Below are 22,749 nucleotides of genomic sequence, written 5' to 3' on the forward strand. Positions count from 1 at the left end.
CGTTGATATGTGATTCCCCTAAAAAAAAGACAAGTAATTCTGCACGGTGACAATATAACAAAGTCGATTGAAAAAGGATCTAATTCCTGTCCAGTTTACCTTTCGGGTCAGAATTATCCTCAACTGAATCTGCTATTATAAAAATATCTGCGGTTAGTCGTACAGTTGCATATAAACATTTGCAGCGTAGTCATCAATGGGATTAAACAATAGAGCACGTGATCATGTGGAGGTCCTTGAATACGGTGGTTTCTTCTGACATGTTTTCATTTTTCTTTTTTGACCCTTGACCATTCACAGTTTATTGTTTACCAATGATTACACATTTCTTAGTTTGGGATCCAAACTAAGTTTTTAAATGCTTTATTCATTCGACAAAATTAGATATGTACGATAAATTGCATAAATTGGTTAAAAGAACGGAGTTATTTAAAGAACTTAACATAACTGCCTACGTTCAAAATGTTTGGGTCCCTCCCTCGTACATAAGATCACGATTTTCTGGAATTTAGATTTCGAGACTCGAGACACAGTCATCCATATGAGTTTCCCATGATTCCTACTCGCGTGCACATTGCTTTAACTGCAGTAAGAGTACATGCTTTATATATTGGCTATCAAACAAGACACTGAAAATGGCAAATCATTCAGTCTTATCACTGTGCAAAACAACTTGAACTAAGTAAACGTTTATTCGACCCAGCCGCCCTCTTCAGAAACAAAGCCATTGAGTAGATCAGGATCTGAAAAAACAAAAGTAAACAATTAAAATAAAGGCTTGTGATTACGAGCGGTATAACCATGAGCACTATGAGCCTATTGAGTTCCTGTACCAGAATGCAACCAAACGTGTTGCACGGCGGCCTACTGGTGGCGCTCATAACGAACCCTGTACATAGAGAGAAATTCGAGTGTTGGCCATGAGACTTTGTATTGTGTTCTTGGATAAGAGAGTTGTTCTCTCTCTCTGCAAGATTATAAATTGATTGTAAAATATTATATCGGCAAACTGTTGCAATAAATCTGAGGAAATGCCGGGGGGAACCTGCGATAAAATATCATCTTAACCATCTTAGGTGTAAAGAAAAACAGCCCGCCAGCCCTGATAAGTGCCCTATAGAAAATCTACCACTGGGTCACAATCAATGAGCCTCAGATTAGTGCTTTACCAGTTGAAAAGGCATATCCGACCATAGTTTTAGTACAGCACTGCAAGATACGGAGGATTCAAGGTTGAAACTTCCCAGGTCGACAGGTAAAAAGCAGGATCCGTATCTTATAATACGGTTAGAAAAAGTAGTTAAGTTAGACTGCGAGCAGTATCTATTTTCCTCGAAAATCCGTGGGGAAGAACGCAAAACAATTAAGCGTTCGAGCGTGACTGTGAGCATGACGTGCGAACTTAGTCGATTGCCAGCCGCTGTTCGTGAACGGAGCCCGCAGACCTCTCCCGTACTCCCAGACTCGAGTCGAGAGAGCGGCAGAAATCGATCCCAGTGAGAAGAGGGCCGTACTGTAGATAACAGCCCGTCAAATTATCTGTCATACAGGGCATAGTATCATAGTATTTGAGAGATAACAATAAGATAGAAATAACAAAGAAAGAGTTATTTTACTCACCTAACTCCCAGCAGAAATATTGGATCTTGACATTTCTCATGCGATCTGCATAAGGACACAAGCTCTTTTCGGTTACTGTACAGTAGTACTCAAGATTGTGGTCCAGGTTCCAGCTGTTCCGGCACTCCGTGTTGGCCAAAGACTGGGCCTCGATCACTTCGGTCCAGACTCCGAAACGATATTGAACAAAGAGACTTTTTATTTGGAAGAACTTTCCAGTTAAATGGTCGCAACGCAATTTCAGTGGAGTTAATCCCTCAACTGAAACAGTGATACGCTTAATATTAGTTGAGGACTCTTAAACCAGACTACTGAGGAGTCCCTCAAGGCGTTAAGGAAGGTTGGACGGTCAGCATTGCATGCATATTGCGAGCAGGGCAGGAAGCAGCGTGTAACGTAGATCATGAAAACTCTACGGGAGGAAGGAGAAGAGAGGGCAGAAAGAAACTTGGAGCAATAAGGCAAATTTTGCAACCTTGTTTACTTGTTTGCAATAATATAAAATGGAAGGACAACCTCACGAGGTGTATCCAAATTATGGAAAATTTTTTATCGGGAATTTCAGTCGCGGCCATGTTTGGCAATCTAGGAGCAAGGGAAATGAGTGCAAGACTAATGGGTGTCTTTGTCTTGTAACACGTGTTTTGCCATATCCGAAGTTAAATTGCGGAAGAGCCCTGACTTTAGTTTTTTAACTACTTACCCGCACATGGTTGATCTCTGAGCATCTCGGAACAACGACGAGCTACAGAAAAACACGAAGAGAGAAAGACAATCACACTGACTCTCATATCAACATACGGGAAAGAAAGCGTAGAAATTGGCAGAAAGGAATCAAACCTTAGTTCTGCAAACGGAAAGTATGAGTCAAATCCCGCGCTGTGATTGGGTATCCTGTATTGGCCAAGATTTGTTTGCGTGTGTGAACATATGCACCCAAAAAATATCTTGGCCAATCTCCAGTAATCGTGACCTTACGCTTGTAAATACAAATGGACAATGTTTGGTGTTTCTGGGCTAACTGAATGGAGATGCTATAGGCCGGGTCTATAGGGAAGGCATTCAAAGTAGCCAGAAACAACAGTTCGGCATCCCAGACATAGCATGGCCTTACCACGAGCCGACGTTTATTTTTCAAAAGGATAGTAACTCACTAGCATTAGTCCTGGTCGTGTTGTGTCATGTTAAACTTGAAAAATAGTTTTTGAAACTCACCTTCAGTCAGACCGCAAAAGACAGCGATGACCATACTTACGTAAACAATCCTCCGCAACATCTTAAACTTGAGAAATTTAAATTATTATTAGAAAAAAAGCAGTGTCATCTTTTGCTGTTGCTGCGTACTTACAAATTTAGAATAGAATCTACTGAGTCTGACTCTATACAAGCAAGATTATCAACGGACACACTGTCACCTTGCTTTACGTCGATCTCTCTGTCCTCCGCAGAGGCCACGCTAAAAGTATTCCCATTTCCCCAATCTCCCCACCCTTTATCCTCCAAACACGAGTTAGAGGCTGCTTCGGAGGAGAGGATAATCTGACAGCATTGACACGTCGATAGAAACTTTGTGTGATATATACATTTACGCGTGACACGATAGAATTAAGCTTGTGTGACCTTCAGAAGCAACAGAACAGTTCTTATGGCGTCCATGGCAACCAAGGCGAAAAACACTAACACGTTGTCTAATCCGACGCATTCCTTAAGTAATAAAATTCTGGTCATTTCTCAAACCAATTTCTTCAGAATGCATTTCTGGATGAGGTATTTTGACTTTGCGTCAGCTTTCTTTTCTAACTAGTTCAAGTGTATCGTGCGTCTAGCCAAATCTTTAAACAGAAGTCCGATCAATCTCACCAGGTCCCAAAAGCGACGACATTATATCCCCCTCACTCAAAGGAAAATCGTAGAGCAGACAGCGCATTGGTTCGGGATGAAAAATTATCCAGAACCTGATAGCGCTTTAACGCTGCTTTACTCCGGCAGAGAAGAGTGAAATATAACATGTGTAAGCTGAGGCTGTCCATGCTTCGTATATCACGACAGCTGTGACAGGGCTTCTACGGAGTATGTCGTCAATTCATAAAGCCTCAGATAATCACATACAACAGTGCTCATTCACATACTTACATTAGCTTCAAATGACTCTTAGACTTTCATCCGCTCGCTCCGTGATCGATTAAGAGAAGGCCTTGGAATTAAGTCCTTCTTAGCGTCGCGTCTAGCGTTTAAAGAATGTAAAATATCCGTCTAGTAGTCAGTAAGCGTGATTGGCTGAAATAAGAATGGCATTGATAAATTCACTTTTCTTAAAGTTGTTATTTTTACTCTTGATAATATTCTTGTATATCTTTTTCTTCATGATTTAATTCCCTTTTTTAAACCACATGATGGCATATGATCTGCTAACTTCAGTATACGCTATAGAAATGATAAAAATAACAACAATTGAATAGTAAAGTATTCTAAGTTGAGTGAAAACTGCATTTTGTAAGTCGATAGTTATCTAAATGAGCTTATAGAATGTAGATAAACTTGAATCGTACTGTCTATTAATGGCTCTGCAGCAATGTCACGTCACCTCATCAATTTAACCAACAGAATATTTGGTGGTGAATAGAATGTGCCGGCCATACAGTCAGTTCGTGCGTTTGGAAGGTGTCCACCACTATAATTGAGAAGCGTAAGAATTTGATGTGTTTATTTGTTTTCTACAGTGAGAAAAGTAATTCTGCCGAAATTCGCGGGGAAATTGAGTATCGAGTGCGAATGACTGCTTTCTTTACTCAATATGCCAACAGTAACTGTCTGTTATCTGTGTAATGAGAAGTCGCCAAAATAGTGTTTGATAGTTGCTTCTTGTTGCGTTACATGTTAGTCTTTTCAATTAGCACGCGAGGATTATGCCAGTTCTCTTGAGGCTGCAATTGGAATTAGCCTAGTAATTAACAATTGGACCCGTAGCCCGCAAGGGCTACGGGTCAATAGCCCATTCGGCTTCGCCTCATGGGCTATTGACCCGTGGCCCTTGAGGGCGAAGGGTCTAACTGTTTTAGTATCACCCAACTAGTCGGACAGAAAAGGTAATAATAAAGTTAGCAAATGCAAGCTGAAGAAATATTTATTTGGGAATAAAACGAAAGAAAGCGTCACGCTCGATGGCGCCAATTTCGCTACTCGATGACTATTACTAATAGTCCCCTAGTAGCGTAGCCAATCAAAATGCAGGATTTGCATTAGTCCACTAGTTGCGTGATACTAATTACCATTAGACGTATCAATCTGTACAACTACAAGACCGAACAAGGTTACAGTATCTCAAAGAATGATTGCTCTTCGTGGTTACTGCACATTTCTTTCTGTTTTTGTTTCATTCACAGCACTGACCGCTATAAATGAATTTAGTCTCTGTAACTCAGTGGTAGAGCATCTGGAATCGAGTAACCAGGTCTTAGGTTCGACTTCTAGCTGGACACTCGTAAATCTCTTTTTCCGAGTATAACTGTGTAACTGACAGAAGAATCATCTTCTCATGAATTGAACAGTTACGGAATTGATTCCTAGTTGATGATTTTCTTTACTGTCATGACCTTTCAGCTGGACACTGTTATGAGAATTAAAGGTTAATTGAAAACACGTTAACCTGATATGTGTTTGCAAGATGCAAGAAAACTACTGGTCTTTAAACGTAACATAATTGTTTGGTTAGACATCTTTTTAATGGTAAGGTGGCTCAGCAGAGAAAAATACATGTCTGAAACTGAAGTTCTAGAAAAGATACCGGGTATTTAGGAAATAATGGGAGTAGTTTTAGCCGAGGAGGATTGGCTTAGGATCTCTCGTTTTGTAATACTTGTTAAAATTTTTCTTATCTGTATTACCATTACTAAATTGATCAAGATTTTTGCGTGACCTATCCTTTTTGACATGGTGTGACACTAACATTCCTAGCGACTCTTAAAGCAGTGAGAAAGATAAACGATTTTATACTGAACAGTATCAGCCCCTTAACAACAACACCCCTCGACGTTTCCATTTTAATATGGAGTACCATCTTGTCCTAGATAATGTGTTCCAATTCCCAGGCAGTTGGTACCGCCTGGGAATCTGTTTCGTGCGTGACACTGAAATAGAGGTAGGTGAAACGTAAAAACAGCGTCCAGGTAGCAGACTGGGTACCACTTAGTAGGTAATCATTTGTGCGTGACATGCAACCACAGACTGTGTGCTCTTTGATAAATCGTCCGCTTATAGTAGGTCCCTAAGATGCGGTAAAGCCACAATAAGACCACATAACCTGCTGGCTAGTCACTTCGAACGCGCTAAAACCGCACGTTCTGCAGGTTACGCCTTTAGGACGCAGTTAAACTGCAGTTCCAGAAGGTCAGAAATTACAAGTGCAGGAAACGTGCCTGCCTTCCAGGCAAAGTCAAAGGCGAGGTCTTTCAAACACAGTAAAAGTGCATGTCCTTCTTCTGGCCAGGCCCAGTTAATCCAGGAAAACCAGGTCTGCCAAGGCTTGGCTTGCTGCTGCAGAAAAACCAGCACTCCAAGCCTGGGTAATTGACTTTGATATTCAGATGGCATATTACATCCTTCCATGTTCCTCATCCAATTCATATGCGTGATCTGACTCATGTTCATCATCTGATACACGTTTATCACGTGATTCATGTTCATCCTCTGATTCATCTTCGTCATCTGATTCATAATTATCCTCTGGTAGAACCTCTTCATTAACAAGTCCCAGACCTTCACATTCCACCACTACATTCTTTGCCGTTTTGGAACTGACATTAAACTTGACCTACAAAGATTACAATAATGTGCAAGAACTTAAATTCGCTGTACTGATTGTCTTACAATTCTTCTTATAAGTTAGGATTAATCAGTGGTACTTCAAGACTATATTCCCTAATTGATACCTTTGTATATTCTCATCAGTTTCCTGTATGGCAATAACTCAATTATTCTGAGGAGAATTTGGGCATTTGTAACTATAAAGTGTTGAAGAATTTCCGTGGACACTACTGTGTCAGACTTGCTTTACCTCTGTAAAGGTCTCTACAGCCAGCATTGCAGCCTTTGCTTGATTTGTAAGGCGTGGCATCTTTATAGATGATTTTCCACTTGCTAGTGACATCAGTACGATAGCCTGGGGATGGATTAACATAAAACTAATTGAGTGCTCTTTGACTGGTGAATAGCTGAGGACTATTGTACCACTGGGTAAAAGCTTCTTCAGTCTTCAGACGCAGATGGTGCAACAGGAGTTCTTTTGGTTTCCATAAAATGCAGAGTGGAGGACTATTCTTTCTCTGCCTGGATGACACTGATTTAAATGCAAGACATGCACTGTCGACTTTGGATCAAGCAGCCTATGTTCAAGGGCTGACTGGGGTCAAAAAACTCACAGTGCAGGTGTCACGGTAGGGTGCCGTTAAGGTTAAAAGCTGCATTACGCTGGAAACTCCAACAAACTCTAGCAGTGTAGGCGCATGGCCTGAGTGCAACTTTAGGATTTTAGCAGTGATCCAGACAATGTGCCATAAATATTGTTATGACATGAATACATCCAAAGTACTGATGCTAGCATTACAATAACAACAGCAACAACAATCTTTATTTGTACTCTCTCGTCTACTAATTGCAGAAAATATTAATAATAACATTAGAGTACTGGCTGCCTGGAATAACCGTAGGGGCTAGCGGAATTAATATTGAAACACTTCCAACGCAACAGGTGACACTGCTATTTTTAATAGTCTACATGTACATACGATCAATAGTGAAACAAGGAAAGAAATTATTGTAGATGAACTAGCGGGTTATTGACAAACTCTCAAAGGAATGAAGTGCTACAAACCTGTTCCTGTAACAGAGAATCTATACATGCTTCACTATTGACATTCTTCTTCAGCATTCTGACAGCCTGATTGACCACTTCTTCAGGAGACATTCCTAGCATTACCATAAACAAGACATTTTAAATTTACTATCACTGTGTTATTCATTTTTGGAATGGTCAACTTCCGCAGACTTCACTGAAAAATTACACTGACCTTTTTCCCACATTCCTGTCCCTGTTAATACAACACCAGAGGACATTTCTGCAAGAAGCCTGAACAGCAATAAACAAATGATAATAACATCATTTGTTTTCCAAGTGATGGCAGACTTTCAAAAAATGTCTCGTGTACATGTACATGTACTCCAGCAGCACTGACACAATTCTACCCGTACATACTCACAAAGTTAAGCTTTTTTTCCCTGAGAGAAAATGTGTCAGTTAACTAGACAAGCTGCTTCATGATCAAAAGAAATACTGGCTGATAAATGTGTTTTAAATATGTGGTTCCAGAAAATATCCATAGCAGCCCTAAGGAGGGCTACTGGAAATACCAAGGGATGCAAGGCAACTCAAACACCTATCATAATTATTTAGAGGAAAGTATGAAGCAAAACAGGAATTTCCAGAAGAATTGAGAGGATTAGGTTCAAACCAAAAAACCCCTTTGTGGGAGGGGATGGATATCTTCTGGAACAACACAATGTGAAATAAAATTAAATAAATACTGTTTTAATTTAATAGAAATATTATTGCATAAGCTATGTTGGCGGTATCACCGGCAGGAGTTGACGGGGAGTCAAAATTAACCACATTGTATTGACACCATATAAAAGGGATTTGCATTAATTAGCATCATGATTTCAAGCTACCTTGTTAATGGCCAAATATGGGTATAAATCCAGTGTTTAGATGGATTGTGCCAAGTTTGTCTGCAACTGATTTGGCCAATGAATCAGCTGAAGATAAATTTGGTTACATAATAACTAGATGATTTATCTGTATCAGGCAGGTGAATTACCTGTCTCAGATGGCTAATCTGTCTCTGACAGATAATTCATCCCTAACATAAATTCCGCCAATGTGACCAAATATGTTAATATGGAAACTTTTTCTCATCCATTGGTGATTACATGAACAGAGTTCCATTGTAGAGAAAAAAGAATTTAAAGTCTAACGTATCAGCCTGGAAGTCACTCAGTTTAAGGGATGCAGTTAAGTGTAGTATTACTTACATCAGCCCCTGCCCTGTTCCTTCACTTCTGCTTTCTCTGTTTCTCTGGCTGTTTATGTCCACTGGTACTTGTGGGAAATGATGCTTTAAGATTTGATGCACCTCTTTTGCCATTATTTGAGCAATCTTAATAATCAAAATACCAAGTCATTCAAAACGCCATGTATAGGTGGCACTGAATTAGGCTACACATAATGGAAAAATGTTAAAAAAGTGATTTCACTAAACATCTACAGGGTAGAGTCAAATTGCTGCTAATGGACAGCTCCCATATGTTATAGAAACAATACAGCAACTAAGCTTTCTGATCTAAAATAATAGTGCCCACTTACATTTACAGAGGTTCAATTGTATGGTGGAGTGTACAGCACACTTTACCTTTATGGTATTAATTTGCATGGATAGAAGCCCACATGATATCGGTCCAAGTTTTGAGCCCTAACCAGGATCATTGCAACCATTCCCATGAAACCAAACTGCATTTGCTGCATGGTGTATCCAGTATTCTCAAGCCTAGTGTCTGAATAAATAGGTCGGTCTCTGAATAAATTGTTCATGCTGGTCCATTATTTAGTGAGGTCTTTCCACTGTGGAATGCCATCCTACCTCTAATAACAAATATCTTTCATTAAAACTTGAACACTTAGTCTAAGAAGTGTTTACATGTAAGCATACCCTTATAGGTTTTGCTCCACCGACAAATGCCCACCCTGTTATTTTCTTCATGGTACCACTGTCGGTAATTTCAACAGAACCCAAATTGTGAACTGGGAGACTTTCTACACAGATTTTACCCTCCCAGTAAGGGTGATAACTCCTGCAAAAACAAAAGAACAAGAAGATGTACAGAACGTACACCACAACCTTTGTAGAAGTGAATACAACTTCAGGGTTGTGGATCCCTCATGTTAAAGCTAAAAGGGGTGAGGACACATCGCACAAAAACTGCACTGAAAACAAAGAGTTAAGCTTACATGTATAAATCTAGAGATACATTACACATTTTAACAATCAAACAGTGGCCACTGAAAAGCGATCAGTGGGGTGGGGATGCTTGCTAGTAATTATTGGTTAAACCCCTACAAGACACAAATCTGGACATGGCTTAAGTCTATTTGAACTCTAAAAGATACCATTCTAAACCATCAAACAAATAGTAAGACTTGCATTGGCCATGCAAATAACAATAGAGACGTTGTCATCAAATGCTGTTATTTGTTAGGGAATTTCAAAAGACTTTGTGCCAGATTTATCTAAACCAGCAACACAGGTTGAAGATGCAGCCCTAAAAGATACCTTGCTGCATAGAAGCATTTGCATTCTATCCTACATGTACATGTAAATGGGACCAAAATTCTAAATTTAACCACTAAACAAGACTAAGAGTAATCCCACCCCTTCCATATGAGAGTTCTCCCCTGGAATACAACTCATTCAAACATACATCAGATATATTTAAGACATGTACAGTTCCTGGTCGATTCCAGTCTCCACTGTTGAGTGCCCCAAGACCTTGAGCTATTTTTTCACTGGTTAACAAAAATTGCAAACTTTAAAATTATAATCCTTAATTGCAATCAACACCTTTTGCGAATGTCAAAGTGAAAGTCAAATCCAAATTTCCCAATAAATGGCATCATAACCTGCAGTAACAAAAAGAAAGTATATTCATTGAAATAGGGTAATTTTCCACATTCTTTACCTCTGAAACAAAGTTGGTGACCCACAGTTTCTATTGCATTTCTGACACTAGTTGCTCATTACCTGGTTGCAGTGTAAGTTTGAAAAAAGAGTTATATATTAGAAATAGTTTGCGTGAACTTCAGTTCTTTAAGTCTAGTACATGTACAGTTCATAAGCCTTGACACTTAGCTTGGATTGTTGAACTGGACAGGAGTGTTGTTACTTGCCCTAAATGGGATGCTAGTCCATCACAGGTAATCCCCCAATAATTTGTCAGGTTATTCATACAACTGGCTGGTACCCAGGTATACTCCTGAGTGGGAGAGGAACAGTAAGTGAAAAAGCAATGACCCCAGGACTGCTTGAATCCTGACTGCTTAGTACTAAGTCTACCACAATAAACATTGTATTGTAGGCAACTGCTCCTTAACATGTTTGCATGGAAGAGCTCCTATAAATTAATAATGCAGTTCTTGAGCACTGGCTGCACCTGACATCATGGCATGAAAATATACTCACACTTTGGATGTAGTCTGCATGAAGACTTCTCCTGTAAGGATGTGTTGCACCTTTTAAATGGAGTCTGTTAAATTTGGTGTACTCAGGAACTGGTGCAAATGGAAAGCATGGAAGAGCAGAGGATACCAAATGACTCAAGTCTCTGCACAAGTACAATAACATTTGTTTGAAATAGTCTGTAAGAGTGGTTTTCAACTGAGTATCATGAAACCAAAACCTAAGTTATCTCAAATTACACACTCAGACAGTTGGATAGCGAACCTTTCAAAATACAAATACTGTATGTAGCTGAGGCAAAGCACCAGTGAGTGAGGCACAATTGCTTTTGATTTTACTTATTTATAATGAGAAAAATTAAGAAGTTGTTGCTGATCTGATTGGGTGACAAATTTGAGCGAGTTTGTATTCTCCGTTTGCAAGTTTGTAGTCTTCGTTCGTCATATTAATGTAAATTGTAATGCAGGTAAGTGTGGTATTGTAATTTTAGTGACGTTATGTAAACTTATTATTACTTAGTCATGTAAGTATTGTAAGTGGTTAAAATTAAAATAAATAAATAAATAAAGGAAAAAAACAATAAATATTTAGCTATTTAAAATAATCTACTGCACACAAGATGTGCAGAGTGCCATAAATGTGTATGTAAAATAATGTGGTTATTATAACATTAAGGCAATTTAACTATATTACTGAGATGTCCTCAAGGGAGTTGATGGTTAAAGTGGAATTTCATATACCCCAGCCTTCCAGCCTCTGCTGAGAAATTGCCAGGAAGCAAGTCTCCAGGTACAAATGTGACCATAGATAGTCCTGTACTTGCTGCAAGTGTTCCACCACAGATTTGCCGCAGTAGCTGTAATACTCTCATGTCATGTGACTGGATGCCTCCATCAGATACAGACACATTCATCAGTCTCACAGGGATACCCATTATGGTGCTTAGAGTTGCAATGGTTCCAAGGAATACTCGACTCTAAAATAGGGCAAATCAAAACAATTACACTGTATACAAGGCTATGAGACAGCTGGGGGAGGCTTGCTGACCTCCTGGTTAGTGCGCTCTCTGGATTGAGCGGTCTGGGTTTGATTCCTGGCCAGGAACATTGTGTTGTATTCTTGGGTAAGACCCTTTACTCTCACAGTGCCTCTCCAAACAGGTGAGTATTTACTGGCAAATTTAATGCTGGGGATAACACTGCAATGGACTAGCATCCCATCCACAGGAGAGTAGAAATACTCCTAGTCACTTCATGCTACAGAAACCGGGATAAGTTCTAGCCTGATGGGACACTTGGCTTGTATGCAGACTTAACCACAAGACAGCTGGGAGGATCAGTAACTAAAATTGACCAATCTGAATACCCTATTGCCACTTCAGTATTTTCTAAGTATTATTGTTATCAGTCAAAATTGCTACACCTGTTTCTGAAACTCTGATAAATCTCTTCCAAGTGTACTGCAGACACTCATGTGCAGACCTCACTAGTCTTGATCTGTATCATTAGACCTAGGGTCCACATTCTCTTAATATAGTCCTTGTGCTTGGTTGGGTTAACATGATATTTTCGCTATTGGACAAGTTTCATGAAAATATTACGTGACTGTATGATTTGTCAATCTGGCCCTATACACATCAACATGTAGGCAAGAAAATCATTGTATATACATACAAATGCATGTACATTGTATAATAAATGGTGCACTTCTGATCAGTGATTTTAAGGCTGAGTTAATATGCCTGACAGTTCCTGGTTGTTTTGGATTAGTAATTCTTGTTCTTGTATTGTGTTGTTCTTTCACCATGTTTAAATGCTTATGTTTACATGTAAGTATTATATGTATTTAAAGATCTGCATTAGTTTCTTTTATTGTTCATTTTGTGTATTTATTTGTAATTAGTTTATATTTTAAAGGTAAAGGTTCCATTCTAGGCTAGAGCAACTTTATATATTATAAATGAATAAATAAATAAATAAATAAATAAATAAATAAAAATCAAAAGAAATATTTGAAAGCTATCATACGTCCAGGGTACGTACAATGGTTATAAGTGAATTGTTAGGCTAGAATGTACAAGACAACATTCATTTGTACTGAATATAATGCTAAAAATACACACACTTTGGTAGATGGTCACCAAAATAACTAAACTGGCATAATGATGGGATAAACATGTACTGGTTTAGTATCCCGTTCATGGAAAGTATACAATACAATATATAGTGGGAAAATGTATGTTTCGTAAATTATAAGGATTAAAAATGAAGTACAGTTACAGTACTTTTAAAAGCCATGATAGGCTTAAGGTTCCTCTGAGGCCAAGAATTGGAATAGACTTGCCAATGTTTACAGGCTTGAGAAAGATGTAAATTTATATGCAGTTGTGTTCTTACAATAATGTACATACAACACCTGTCTAATCCCTTTCATGTCAATCTCCAGCATTTCATCGGTCAGTCGTAGAACTTTCTCTTCAGTTTGCTTCTTCTTTGTACTCCTCATGGTGAAGTATGTTCCAATTTCCTTGTCATACTCTCTCCTTGATGTTAGGTTACGTAACACACTGTATGCATTTGTAAGTTCTGAAGGATACAAAACATTGAGATTTATTTAAATGTTTCTAGAAGTAAGAACTGAACTATTAGGGGTCCTATAACAAAGAGCTAGTTAATCACACCTTTTTTTCCGACAAATTTCAACATAGATACAGATATAGAGGCCTGGATAGGAAAGGTTCATACTCTTTTCCTGAGAATATAATTATCTGTACGGTAGGGTATATGGAAATATTAATTGTTTCTTGTGATGATCTTCAGATAGTCTTGACCTTCTTTACTGTACTTTCAGAGTAAGACATTTTTCCCTGTCTCCCGTATGCCTATGGACACAGGGAGATAGACTGCAACAAGAATCACAGAGTGTTGTAGCCCCAGCAATATAACTGTACATCTACCCGCAGACCTTATGGGTTGTACACAAGGCTCTGAATTGAGTGGTCTGATTTCAAGTCCTTAATAAGGAGGGTGAATTGGTTTTCGGATTGACGGATTTGGCCTTAAAAAGCACACAGATTACGGATTTTTGCAGTTAATCGTGTGGATTCATGGATTTTTAAAATACATTGGATCCTGGATCAGCTGTGAATTTTGGTGCGCATTTCGGATTGTGCCTGTCTTAATGTTCGTATCTTGGGTCCTAAACAAAATTTGGATCATAGATCTTTCTTCAGCCTTGGTCTGTATGTTAATAAGTTCATCCAAATTATTTCTTTTTTTCGAACGAAGCTCATTTAAGGCGGTGGTCTACCTGAATTTAAGTGAAGTTTTAGGAAGTTTAAAGAGGGATTAAAAGGAAAAGAAAAGTTTTGGAACACCACCAGACAGTTCAATGCCCCCGAAAGGGCACCCCAGGCTGGTGGACAACTGTTTGGTGTACATCTATCAATTTTTAACTTCAAATTCTAATTTTAAAACAACATCAAATCTTCAAACTTTCTTATTTCCATAAATTTTACTAATCCTTTGAGAAAGACTACTTATCCCCAAATATATTCAAAAATCACCAAAAATTTACAAAACAGCCCAAAACATAGATATGTGGAATGAGCAAAGAGATTTTTGACTGCTTGAAATGTGAACAAGATATTTGCATTTAAACCATAATACCCAGCCAAAATATGGCCTTCATGTTAACCCCCACCTTAAACTCAGGTGTGAGACTGTTATTGGGATTGTACTGTGTCATAGTCATCAAGCATGTTGCCTTCTTTACTATTTGTGCGAAATTAACACGGCATTCACATTTACCAGTTTACCTTTGAACTTTTACACCTCTGTTTCCAGATGTGGTTGTGGTTTTGGATTTGAACAAATATATTGGCAGATCAACAGATTTGGCGACAAAAAGGTATCGATCAGCGGATTTGCATACCCCTATTCACTCCCCACCTTAGTGGGGCCAGGTGTATAAATGGGTATCAGTAAATTGAATGCTGAGGGTAACCATAACCCTGCAATAGAAAAGCATCCCATCCAGGGAGGGAGGGGAGGGGGAGAGTAGCAATACTCCTAGTCACCTACGGTTTGGACCAGTTAGTCTGACACAGACTTAACCTTTGTTTCCCCCGAATAAAAGAAACTACATAGGTGTGTGTGACCCAATTAAGTTGTCGAACACCACCCACCCCTTTCTCTTGTGGTATCTAGGATTTCAAGGGAACAAAAAACTACATAATAAAATACACGAGTAGCATTTATTGATGTCACCTAACAGTGCTCCGCCAATGAGATAGAATATAGCCGAGCTTAATGAACTTACAGGTAAGCTACAAACCTTGGAATTTGTGTTGAGCCGCGTCACTCTTGTTCATGTCAGGATGGTATTTCAGTGACAATTCGTAATATGCAGCTTTAATTTCGTCCTGTGTTGCCGTGTGCGACACCTCTAACACATCATATAGAGAATTTCTCTTCGAGAAAGTTCGATTGTGAGCATTCCGCGTAAAGATGACGTTCCTAGAGTTACGAACAGCAAGCGGCACCAAGCTGGTTGGTCTCATACATTGAGTGACCGCAGTCCTCATGGTACGTTAAAAGCCAACTGAAGAGCAAGTTGTCTGTACAATCTGCGGAAAAAAACGACGAAGCAAGCTTATTTAAAAAATTAAGGTACACCATTAGCTGAGGATAACGGTTCGATCATCATCCGTTAGGTTTTCCGTAAACGTTTGTAGAGCTCATCCATCCGCCATTTTGGAAAATGTAATTCATTGTAGTTCCCAGGTCTCTGCTCTTGGAAATGGAGAGCAAAAACTGAGAGCAAACGCTTCCCCGGGGCTGACGTAGGGGCCTATTAGGAACCGGAAAATCGCGCAAAAATCGCCGAAATCTGCAAAACTGCAAGAAATTTCGTCCAAAACAGAAAACCGAAATAGAAGCCCTCACTAACAAAGCTTTGGTATTCTTCAGAATCACTCTTTCTGTTATTTAATTTATCTAAACTTGTTTTACTTTCCGAAGTTCTTTCTGCGTATTCGGCTCGTTAGTGCAGAACACATCGTAGTCTAAAAAGCTCCTCTTTTGTGTAAATCGGCTCCACAGACCTATAGCAATGTGAACTAGAAACAAATTGCACGATAAAAGGATTTTAGGTGATTTTTGTTTAAAAGAAACACCACATTCCGAAGTTACTTTTTGATTGCCATTGTCAGAAGTTTCATTTGTGTTGGCACAATGGCAGCCCCGTTTTACAACCAAACTACTTTATTTTACAACCAAACAGTCTCTCCTTTGTTTTTATTCCACGTAAACGGAGCGAGTGAGCGCAATGTTACTCCCGTGACGAAAAGGGGAGATCATTCGAGCTATAGAAACTCGATGGTCCACAGTCTAAGGTCAAAGTCCACAAGATATTATTCCTGAGAAATAGTCTTTTGCTTTGATGTTATCTTTAGCTTTTCATAGTATGCTTGGCAGCCGTTACGACCCAAATAATGGCTGCTAAAGAGACTAGGCTTGCCATGCATTCCTCTAACTGTAAGTGGTCCCTTGGAATTACAGTTTTAGCGCGACTGCAGGGTGTAACTTCCTTGGTAAAACCAGAAAAACCGTAAAATGCATCGGCAGAATCGGTTCGGTTTTTCGGTTTTCGCACTTAAAACTGCGGTTTTTCGGTTTTGGTGTCTTGTGGGGTTTGCGGGGTTTCTCCAATTCAGTCTTTGGTTTTCGGTTTTTGTCAACCGTGATGGCGGTTTTTCGGATTTTTCTGTCCAATGCATTTTACAGTTTTTCTGGTTTTGTCAAGGAAGTCACACCCTCCAGTTTCGCTAAAACTCTAATTCCAAGGACCACTTATATAGCCTTCTACCCAAACTTTCTTTTAGGCGATGTATGACAAGCCTAGTCTCTTTAATTTAGCAGCCGTTATTTGGGTCGTAACGGCTGCCAAGCAGACTATGAAAACTGAGCTAAAGATAACATCAAAGCAAAAGGCTATTTCTCAAATATCACGCGACTGGGATAATTCGTGTGGACTTTGACCTTAGACTGTGGACCATCGAGTTGCTATTAATAGCTCGATTGTAACTTGTCTCCCATTTTTGTCGGTTTTCGGTTTTGAACGAAATTTATTGTGGTTTTGCGATTTTCAGCGATTTTCTGCGCGGTTTTTCGGTTTCTAATAGGCCCCTAAACCCCCCTCCTTTACGTATTTATGGTCATGCAAATAAAGCTAGTTGTTGCTGTTGTTATCATTTCCATCATTGAGAGCTAACCGTAAACAGATTCGGAGCGTTATTTAAGCTAACCGGAGTGATAGTCGGTCTAACCGGGACTAACTGGAGTGCGGACCTTCAATGCGATTACATGTAGCTTGAATGATCTTGTTTACGGTCAGCACTCGATAAAGAAAATAAAACGATATTTACTTAACTGTAGTCTGCAGTCTGCATTTTACCCTCGGTCTGCCTTTTACCCCCGGTCTACAGTCTGCAGTGCGCAGTATGCGTTTTACACTGACCGTGTCAACTTTCCTAATTATAGACTGATTGCAGTCTGTTTTTCTCTCGAAACTAAGAGACTGGGGTGAAGGTTTTGAGACGAGAGCGGGAAATTTAGACGGCACAGAAGTGACTTGACATTGTCCATACGCTTACCACCTTCTCTTTTTGCGTTCACTGAAAAAAGGACCTGTCGGACACCAAGACAAGACTGGATGCAACTAGTGTACTGTTTTGACATCCTGCGGCATCAATTTATTGACCTGATATGCCGGGATTTCTGGCCCAATTTGGTCACGGTAAATACCAAATTGTATCTTTTTATCATCTTTAGCTTACCAGGCACTTTTGGTCTCCCCAAAACATGAGCTGACCGGCCATGGCTAGAACAAACTCGCCTGATGTGCGACAGAAGCGTACCAAAATTTAATGTTACGATTAGGTATGAGTACGGTTCAAGCCATCAGTGAGCGTTTTACGTTTATGTGTTTTAACGTCAATTTAGATTAGGAAAATAGCCCTGCATGTTTGACTGACCTACAACGCCAGACATATCATACCCCTTAGATCCCGCTCGCGAGCAGGCTCTTCGTAGGGAAAGAAAACAGGAGAGGAAAATGGGAAGAAGATTCCCCTTTCTTTTTCTTATTCCCCTTTCCTCTCCTCTCTTGCACACGCGAAGAGCCTGCTCGGCGGCTACTTAGGTCAGGCCAATATGGCTATTTTGCCAAAAAGAATGTATCGCGTTTTACGCTGTTTACAGTTTATCCAATGTGTTGAACGGTTGAATTTTCCACATTGTAACTATTTGATTAACTTTGGCTATCAAATCAATTTTATTAAAAGATATAATTCGTTATCTCGGTCAGTTATCTTGCCGTTCTATCAAAGTTTCCGGCGGGCTGTCTAAACCGAGTACGGTAGGAATGCATAATTTCCATACTTTGACGTTTCAGATCCAGAAAATTATTTTCTATGTAAACATCGCTGACATTATTCAGGACTATTTCCGCATAGACATGTCATTCGTGATCAACAATTCATATTATGAATTTATCTTTTGGTCTGGGACAGTATTGTAATCTGGATCGGAAACAGAACATCGTACAAGAACAACTAGCTTTATTTGCGTGACCATAAATACATACAGTGTTGCAAAAGCTTTTGTAAACTAAAACTAAAGCAATAGCAATGATTATCGTTAACCGTGATAATAAGGCTTTGATATGCATATGGCAATCAAGTTACATCGGTTTAATGGTAAATGTTCATCACGGCTGACATTCCGTCTGTCGTAACCTACACTGACTGTAGTGCATGTAGCCGGTGCGAGAGACAAGTTCATGTTTAAAACTAAAGTCGATGGGATCTCTCTACGCGTTTTCTAGTCAGAGAAAAATCTGAATTATGATAGTTATTTTTCAAAATTCCTTTGGCCAGAATTGCTAGGGCAAGTCCGCCAATGTCAGCGATCTGATTTCAATCTCCCTTGACGACCCAGAAGTAAATAAACACTAAAACAACAGATATCCATATCATGTAAAACCCCATGGAGTTTTTGTTTGAAAAAGTTAAAACCTTAAAATAAGTAAACCGCATTGAGATGCCAAGAAAATTAGGTGCTGCCTCACGCACGTTTCATATCTTGAAAAAAATTGACTAGTTTTTAAATCAGTGTCGTCTCGCAGTCTCTTAATCTTCCTTGGTCTCGATCCTTTGTCGTAGCTGTCTTTGTTTACTTTCGGTTTTTTTTTTTACTTCTTTTGTGTTTTTCTATCAAAGTACCGATTTGCACGCTACAACTTTGCAGTATATGACCAGCAGAAGAGCAAGATACGACTTGCTCGTGTTAACCAAACTAACAACTTCGCAAATAAGTCGTAGGTTTGATTTACAAAGGGCAACTCATGTTGCACGGTTGTCGTAAGCTGGTCATATAAGGCAGCCGTCTAATTTATAAATCTAAGACAACTACTTTTGAGTGGTCCATAATGTAATGTTGTTCATCATAAGAAAATGAATAACTTTAAACATCGTGGCATAGCTCCTTCTTAGTTTAAATTGTGTAAGAAATTTTAAATTCAATTTTGTGAAAAAAAAAAAAAAAAAAATGAAAGTAAGCAAGAAATTCATCTTTCTTTTGACAGAGGTCATAGAAGTTTTGAATTGTTTTGAAAACATCATAAAAGTGCGTGACCCACAAAGAGTAAATAATTACCCAGATTATGTACAAGACACGTAATGAATACCTATTAATATGATCATATTACGATTGAACGCATTCCAAGGTCTATGCCAAACCTTCTCGCACGTTTATACCGAACAAAGTTGGATATAAACTCTGTTAAAAGATCCAAATCGATGTGTAAAGGACGTCAGGTACATTCTGAGTAATGAGGGTGAAGGCAGATCTATTCCTTCTGTGTACTCTATGTATATTCACGGCCGCAGGTAAGTTTTGAAAGGATCTTTAGTCAGTAGCGCTAGCATCCATTTGGCTTGATAACGCCGCCTTCATTAATAAGTAAAATCACCCGCGGGAAACAGCCCTTATGCACTATAAGACTGATTGTAGTTCGCACTGATTGCTTGTTGATATTCGGTTTTGGATAAACTATGGATAGCACAGTTGATAAGTAATTGTTTGTCATCGAAAGACGGAAAACTACGCTAATGTGATGAAATCGGTTTGAATCTCGGTGACGACACCCGCAAAATATGTAAAAGTCATCGCTGGTCGTTTATTCAGCGAGTTACAAGGCAAAGCATCCAGTATGTTTCATGCTGTCTCATGCTTTAAGATTTAAACTCTGTTTGATAAGGAAGCTAGGTTTATAACCGGAAAAGTTGCTATTGAAATTAACAACAAAAATTCTACCAAGTAGGTCAAACGAAATCCCTATCAAAAACAGAGCCATTTAAAAGTACAATGATCAAACTCTTATTATCACATTTTAGTGTAACCGATTACTTTTTGCATTCAACGATAACTAAAAATGAAAATTCACTTCTTTCTCTAATGTTCGTCATAGCCCATGTACACAACACATGCGCGGTTCAGACTTCCGCGTTTGTGATAGTCACGCCATTTTCATGAATTCATTTGTCGTTTGCATGATCTCGGAAACGTTTACTTTGTCGTTTACCTCAGTTTTTGTTACGCCTTGGTTCATACTCGATAATCTTGCATTTACAGAACGAAGAGATCCCTGAAACACGACGGCTTCTTTGTGATCGGCTGAGACGGGCCTATTTACCATTAATTTTCAATATGCATTACAGAGCAAATTAACGCTGGCGCGTTCGCAATCTTCTCAGTCTTATAATAAATGAGTAATCGAACGAAAGCTCGAGCAACGAAGGGTCTGAACTATTTACATTAATGATCAATCTTGTCAATCATGTCTTCATAACATTCATATTCACGATAAAGTCTTTTAAATATCACTCGAAGTGTCAATCTTAAAGTGCCTATGAAGTAAATAAACGGCACGCAATGCATGCAGAAGCGATGACGTTCAAAAATTGTTCCTAGAAGATCGGAACATGAGCAGACAAACTGATTCTTAAACTCTTGGGAAACTGATTCTTAAACTTTTGGGTTAGAAATTTTAGGGGTTTACATTTAGGGTAGTCCATTAGTGGTTCATTCAAGTAGTTCATGTACCAGGTCCATCTTGTTAGTCCATGTGCTAGGGGTCAGCGAAATGTACCAACCCAAATAAAAAGCACTCCGCTGAAAAGTTCCTCTCTGAAATCAACACCTTATTATCTTTAAAGATATTTGGCAAAGCTAATTACCTCACCGGAAATTAATTTGTTGTTTTAACCATATACTTGTCCAAGTGAAAATCATTTTCTCTTGACTTGTCATATCGCGTGTGCAACCCGCTTGTCTATCTAAAATTGTATGTATCGAAGATATGTTATTATGAGTTTGCCCGTGAGCGCAAATTTATCCGACACTGTATAAACCAAAAGCCACTCCCAAATCTTCGTTTAAAAGCTGAAATTAAAAGCATTCCGCTGATCCTACAAACAGCAAAGGAAAGCCGCAAAGTACAAGTTTCTCTCTTTGAAATCCACACCTTATTATCTTTAAAGGTACTTGGCAACGCTAATTACCTCACAGAAAATTAATTTGTTGTTAACCGTATACTTGTCATCAATGAACATTCGTATTGTCTTTACCCTGACAAAACGATTATCGATTGTTTAATTACAACCACCCTTTCGTTGACAGAAAATATAAAACAGCACATTTCCAAAACTTCACAAAAAACTGAAAACTGCAAATGAATCGTACCCTGACTTCATTATCACTACTGTAAACTGTATATTTCAGTGCTCATACAATGCTCATTCAATTCACTTCAAGACTGGCAAAAGTACCACTGCGCTACCAATCCGTAAATTTTATGTAGACCCTTCAGCTATCGCGTGTGCGACTTGCTTGTCTATCTAAATTTGTATATATCGACGATATGTTCTTATTACGAGTTTGTCAGTGAGCGCAAATTTATCCGACACTGTATAAACCAAAATCAACCCCCAAATCTTCGTTTAAAAGCTGAAATTAAAAGCACTCCGCTGATCCTACAAACAGCAAAGGAAAGCCGCCAAGGAAACCCGCAAAGGAATGTTACTCTCTCTGAAATCGACACCTTATTATCTTTAAAATTATTTGGCAACACTAATTACATCACCGGAAATTAATTTGTTGTTTTAACTGTATACTTGTCATATCGATTAAAAGCAGTCTGCTGATCCTACAAACAGCAAAGGAAAGCCGCAAAGCCTTCACCTATCGCCTGTGCGACTTACTTGTCTATCTAAACTTGTATGTATGGAGGATATGTTCTTATTATGAGTTTGCCCGTGAACGCAAATTTATCCGATACTGTTTAAACCAAAATCCACCCCTAAATCTTCTTTTAAAAGCTGCAATTAAAAGCACTCCGCTGAACTTATAAACAGCAAAGGAAAGCAGCAAAGGAACTCCCAGAGTACATTTCGCTTCCACAGGGGGATAAATCGTGCACGACATAAGCGCCCGGACATAAGCGCGACAAACTATGCGAAATCACTATCCAAAGGAATGCATGCCAGTATAAAGCGATGACGTCAAACAATACGTCATCGCTTAAAAATAATTGCTGCTTATTTGAAAGGCTTTTCAAAGTAAGGAGGAATGGCGTTTTCATTTTTGTACTATCTTTTTTCCTTTTAGAGATATTCAAGTGTTTGTATTACCGTAGATCTTCGAATTAGCGCCCGGGGCGCTTATTTCAAATTTACGAGAAGACGGGGGGGCCGCTTATTCGAGGGGGGCGCTTATTAGAGGGG

At 39.0% G+C, this 22,749-nt stretch overlaps 3 protein-coding genes across 5 annotated transcripts in view; 1 reads left to right on the plus strand and 2 right to left on the minus strand.

Annotated features, from left to right (window-relative positions):
* Nucleotides 1-347: 347 nt before the first annotated feature.
* LOC149114088 (uncharacterized) lies at nt 348-5,212 on the minus strand. Of its 2 annotated transcripts, none has more exons than XM_089287537.1 (5): nt 3,754-5,212; nt 2,836-2,902; nt 2,324-2,365; nt 1,621-1,881; nt 348-743 (listed from the first exon to the last, which is right to left on the minus strand). In XM_089287537.1, the coding sequence occupies exons 2-5, from the start codon at nt 2,894-2,896 to the stop codon at nt 691-693; spliced, it is 417 nt and encodes a 138-aa protein (XP_089143663.1). In that variant the 5' UTR covers nt 2,897-2,902; nt 3,754-5,212; the 3' UTR covers nt 348-690. The 2 variants fall into 2 exon arrangements, with proteins under 2 accessions (XP_089143663.1, XP_089143664.1); XM_089287538.1 differs by lacking the exon at nt 3,754-5,212 and adding an exon at nt 3,036-3,739.
* Nucleotides 5,213-5,648: 436 nt separating this feature from the next.
* On the minus strand, nt 5,649-15,688 carry LOC110066636 (RNA 3'-terminal phosphate cyclase-like). Its single transcript, XM_089287524.1, has 11 exons — nt 15,240-15,688; nt 13,320-13,489; nt 11,645-11,880; nt 10,908-11,049; nt 10,290-10,348; nt 9,381-9,522; nt 8,707-8,831; nt 7,686-7,744; nt 7,490-7,584; nt 6,674-6,778; nt 5,649-6,430 (listed from the first exon to the last, which is right to left on the minus strand). The coding sequence occupies exons 1-11, from the start codon at nt 15,487-15,489 to the stop codon at nt 6,212-6,214; spliced, it is 1,602 nt and encodes a 533-aa protein (XP_089143650.1). The 5' UTR covers nt 15,490-15,688; the 3' UTR covers nt 5,649-6,211.
* A 3,963-nt stretch (nt 15,689-19,651) lies between these two features.
* Nucleotides 19,652-22,749, plus strand: part of LOC110046812 (uncharacterized) — a 134,781-nt gene continuing 131,683 nt past the window's right edge. For both annotated transcript variants that reach the window (XM_089287517.1, XM_089287518.1), the window contains exon 1: nt 19,652-19,854. In XM_089287517.1, the coding sequence (XP_089143643.1) occupies nt 19,797-19,854 (58 nt within the window). In that variant the 5' untranslated portion in view covers nt 19,652-19,796. The remainder of the gene's footprint in view (nt 19,855-22,749) is intronic.

This window comes from Orbicella faveolata, unplaced genomic scaffold (genome assembly GCF_042242905.1).
Source record: "Orbicella faveolata isolate gen_17 unplaced genomic scaffold, um_ofav_v1 contig_14, whole genome shotgun sequence".
In the NCBI taxonomy this organism is placed as follows: domain Eukaryota; kingdom Metazoa; phylum Cnidaria; class Anthozoa; order Scleractinia; family Merulinidae; genus Orbicella; species Orbicella faveolata.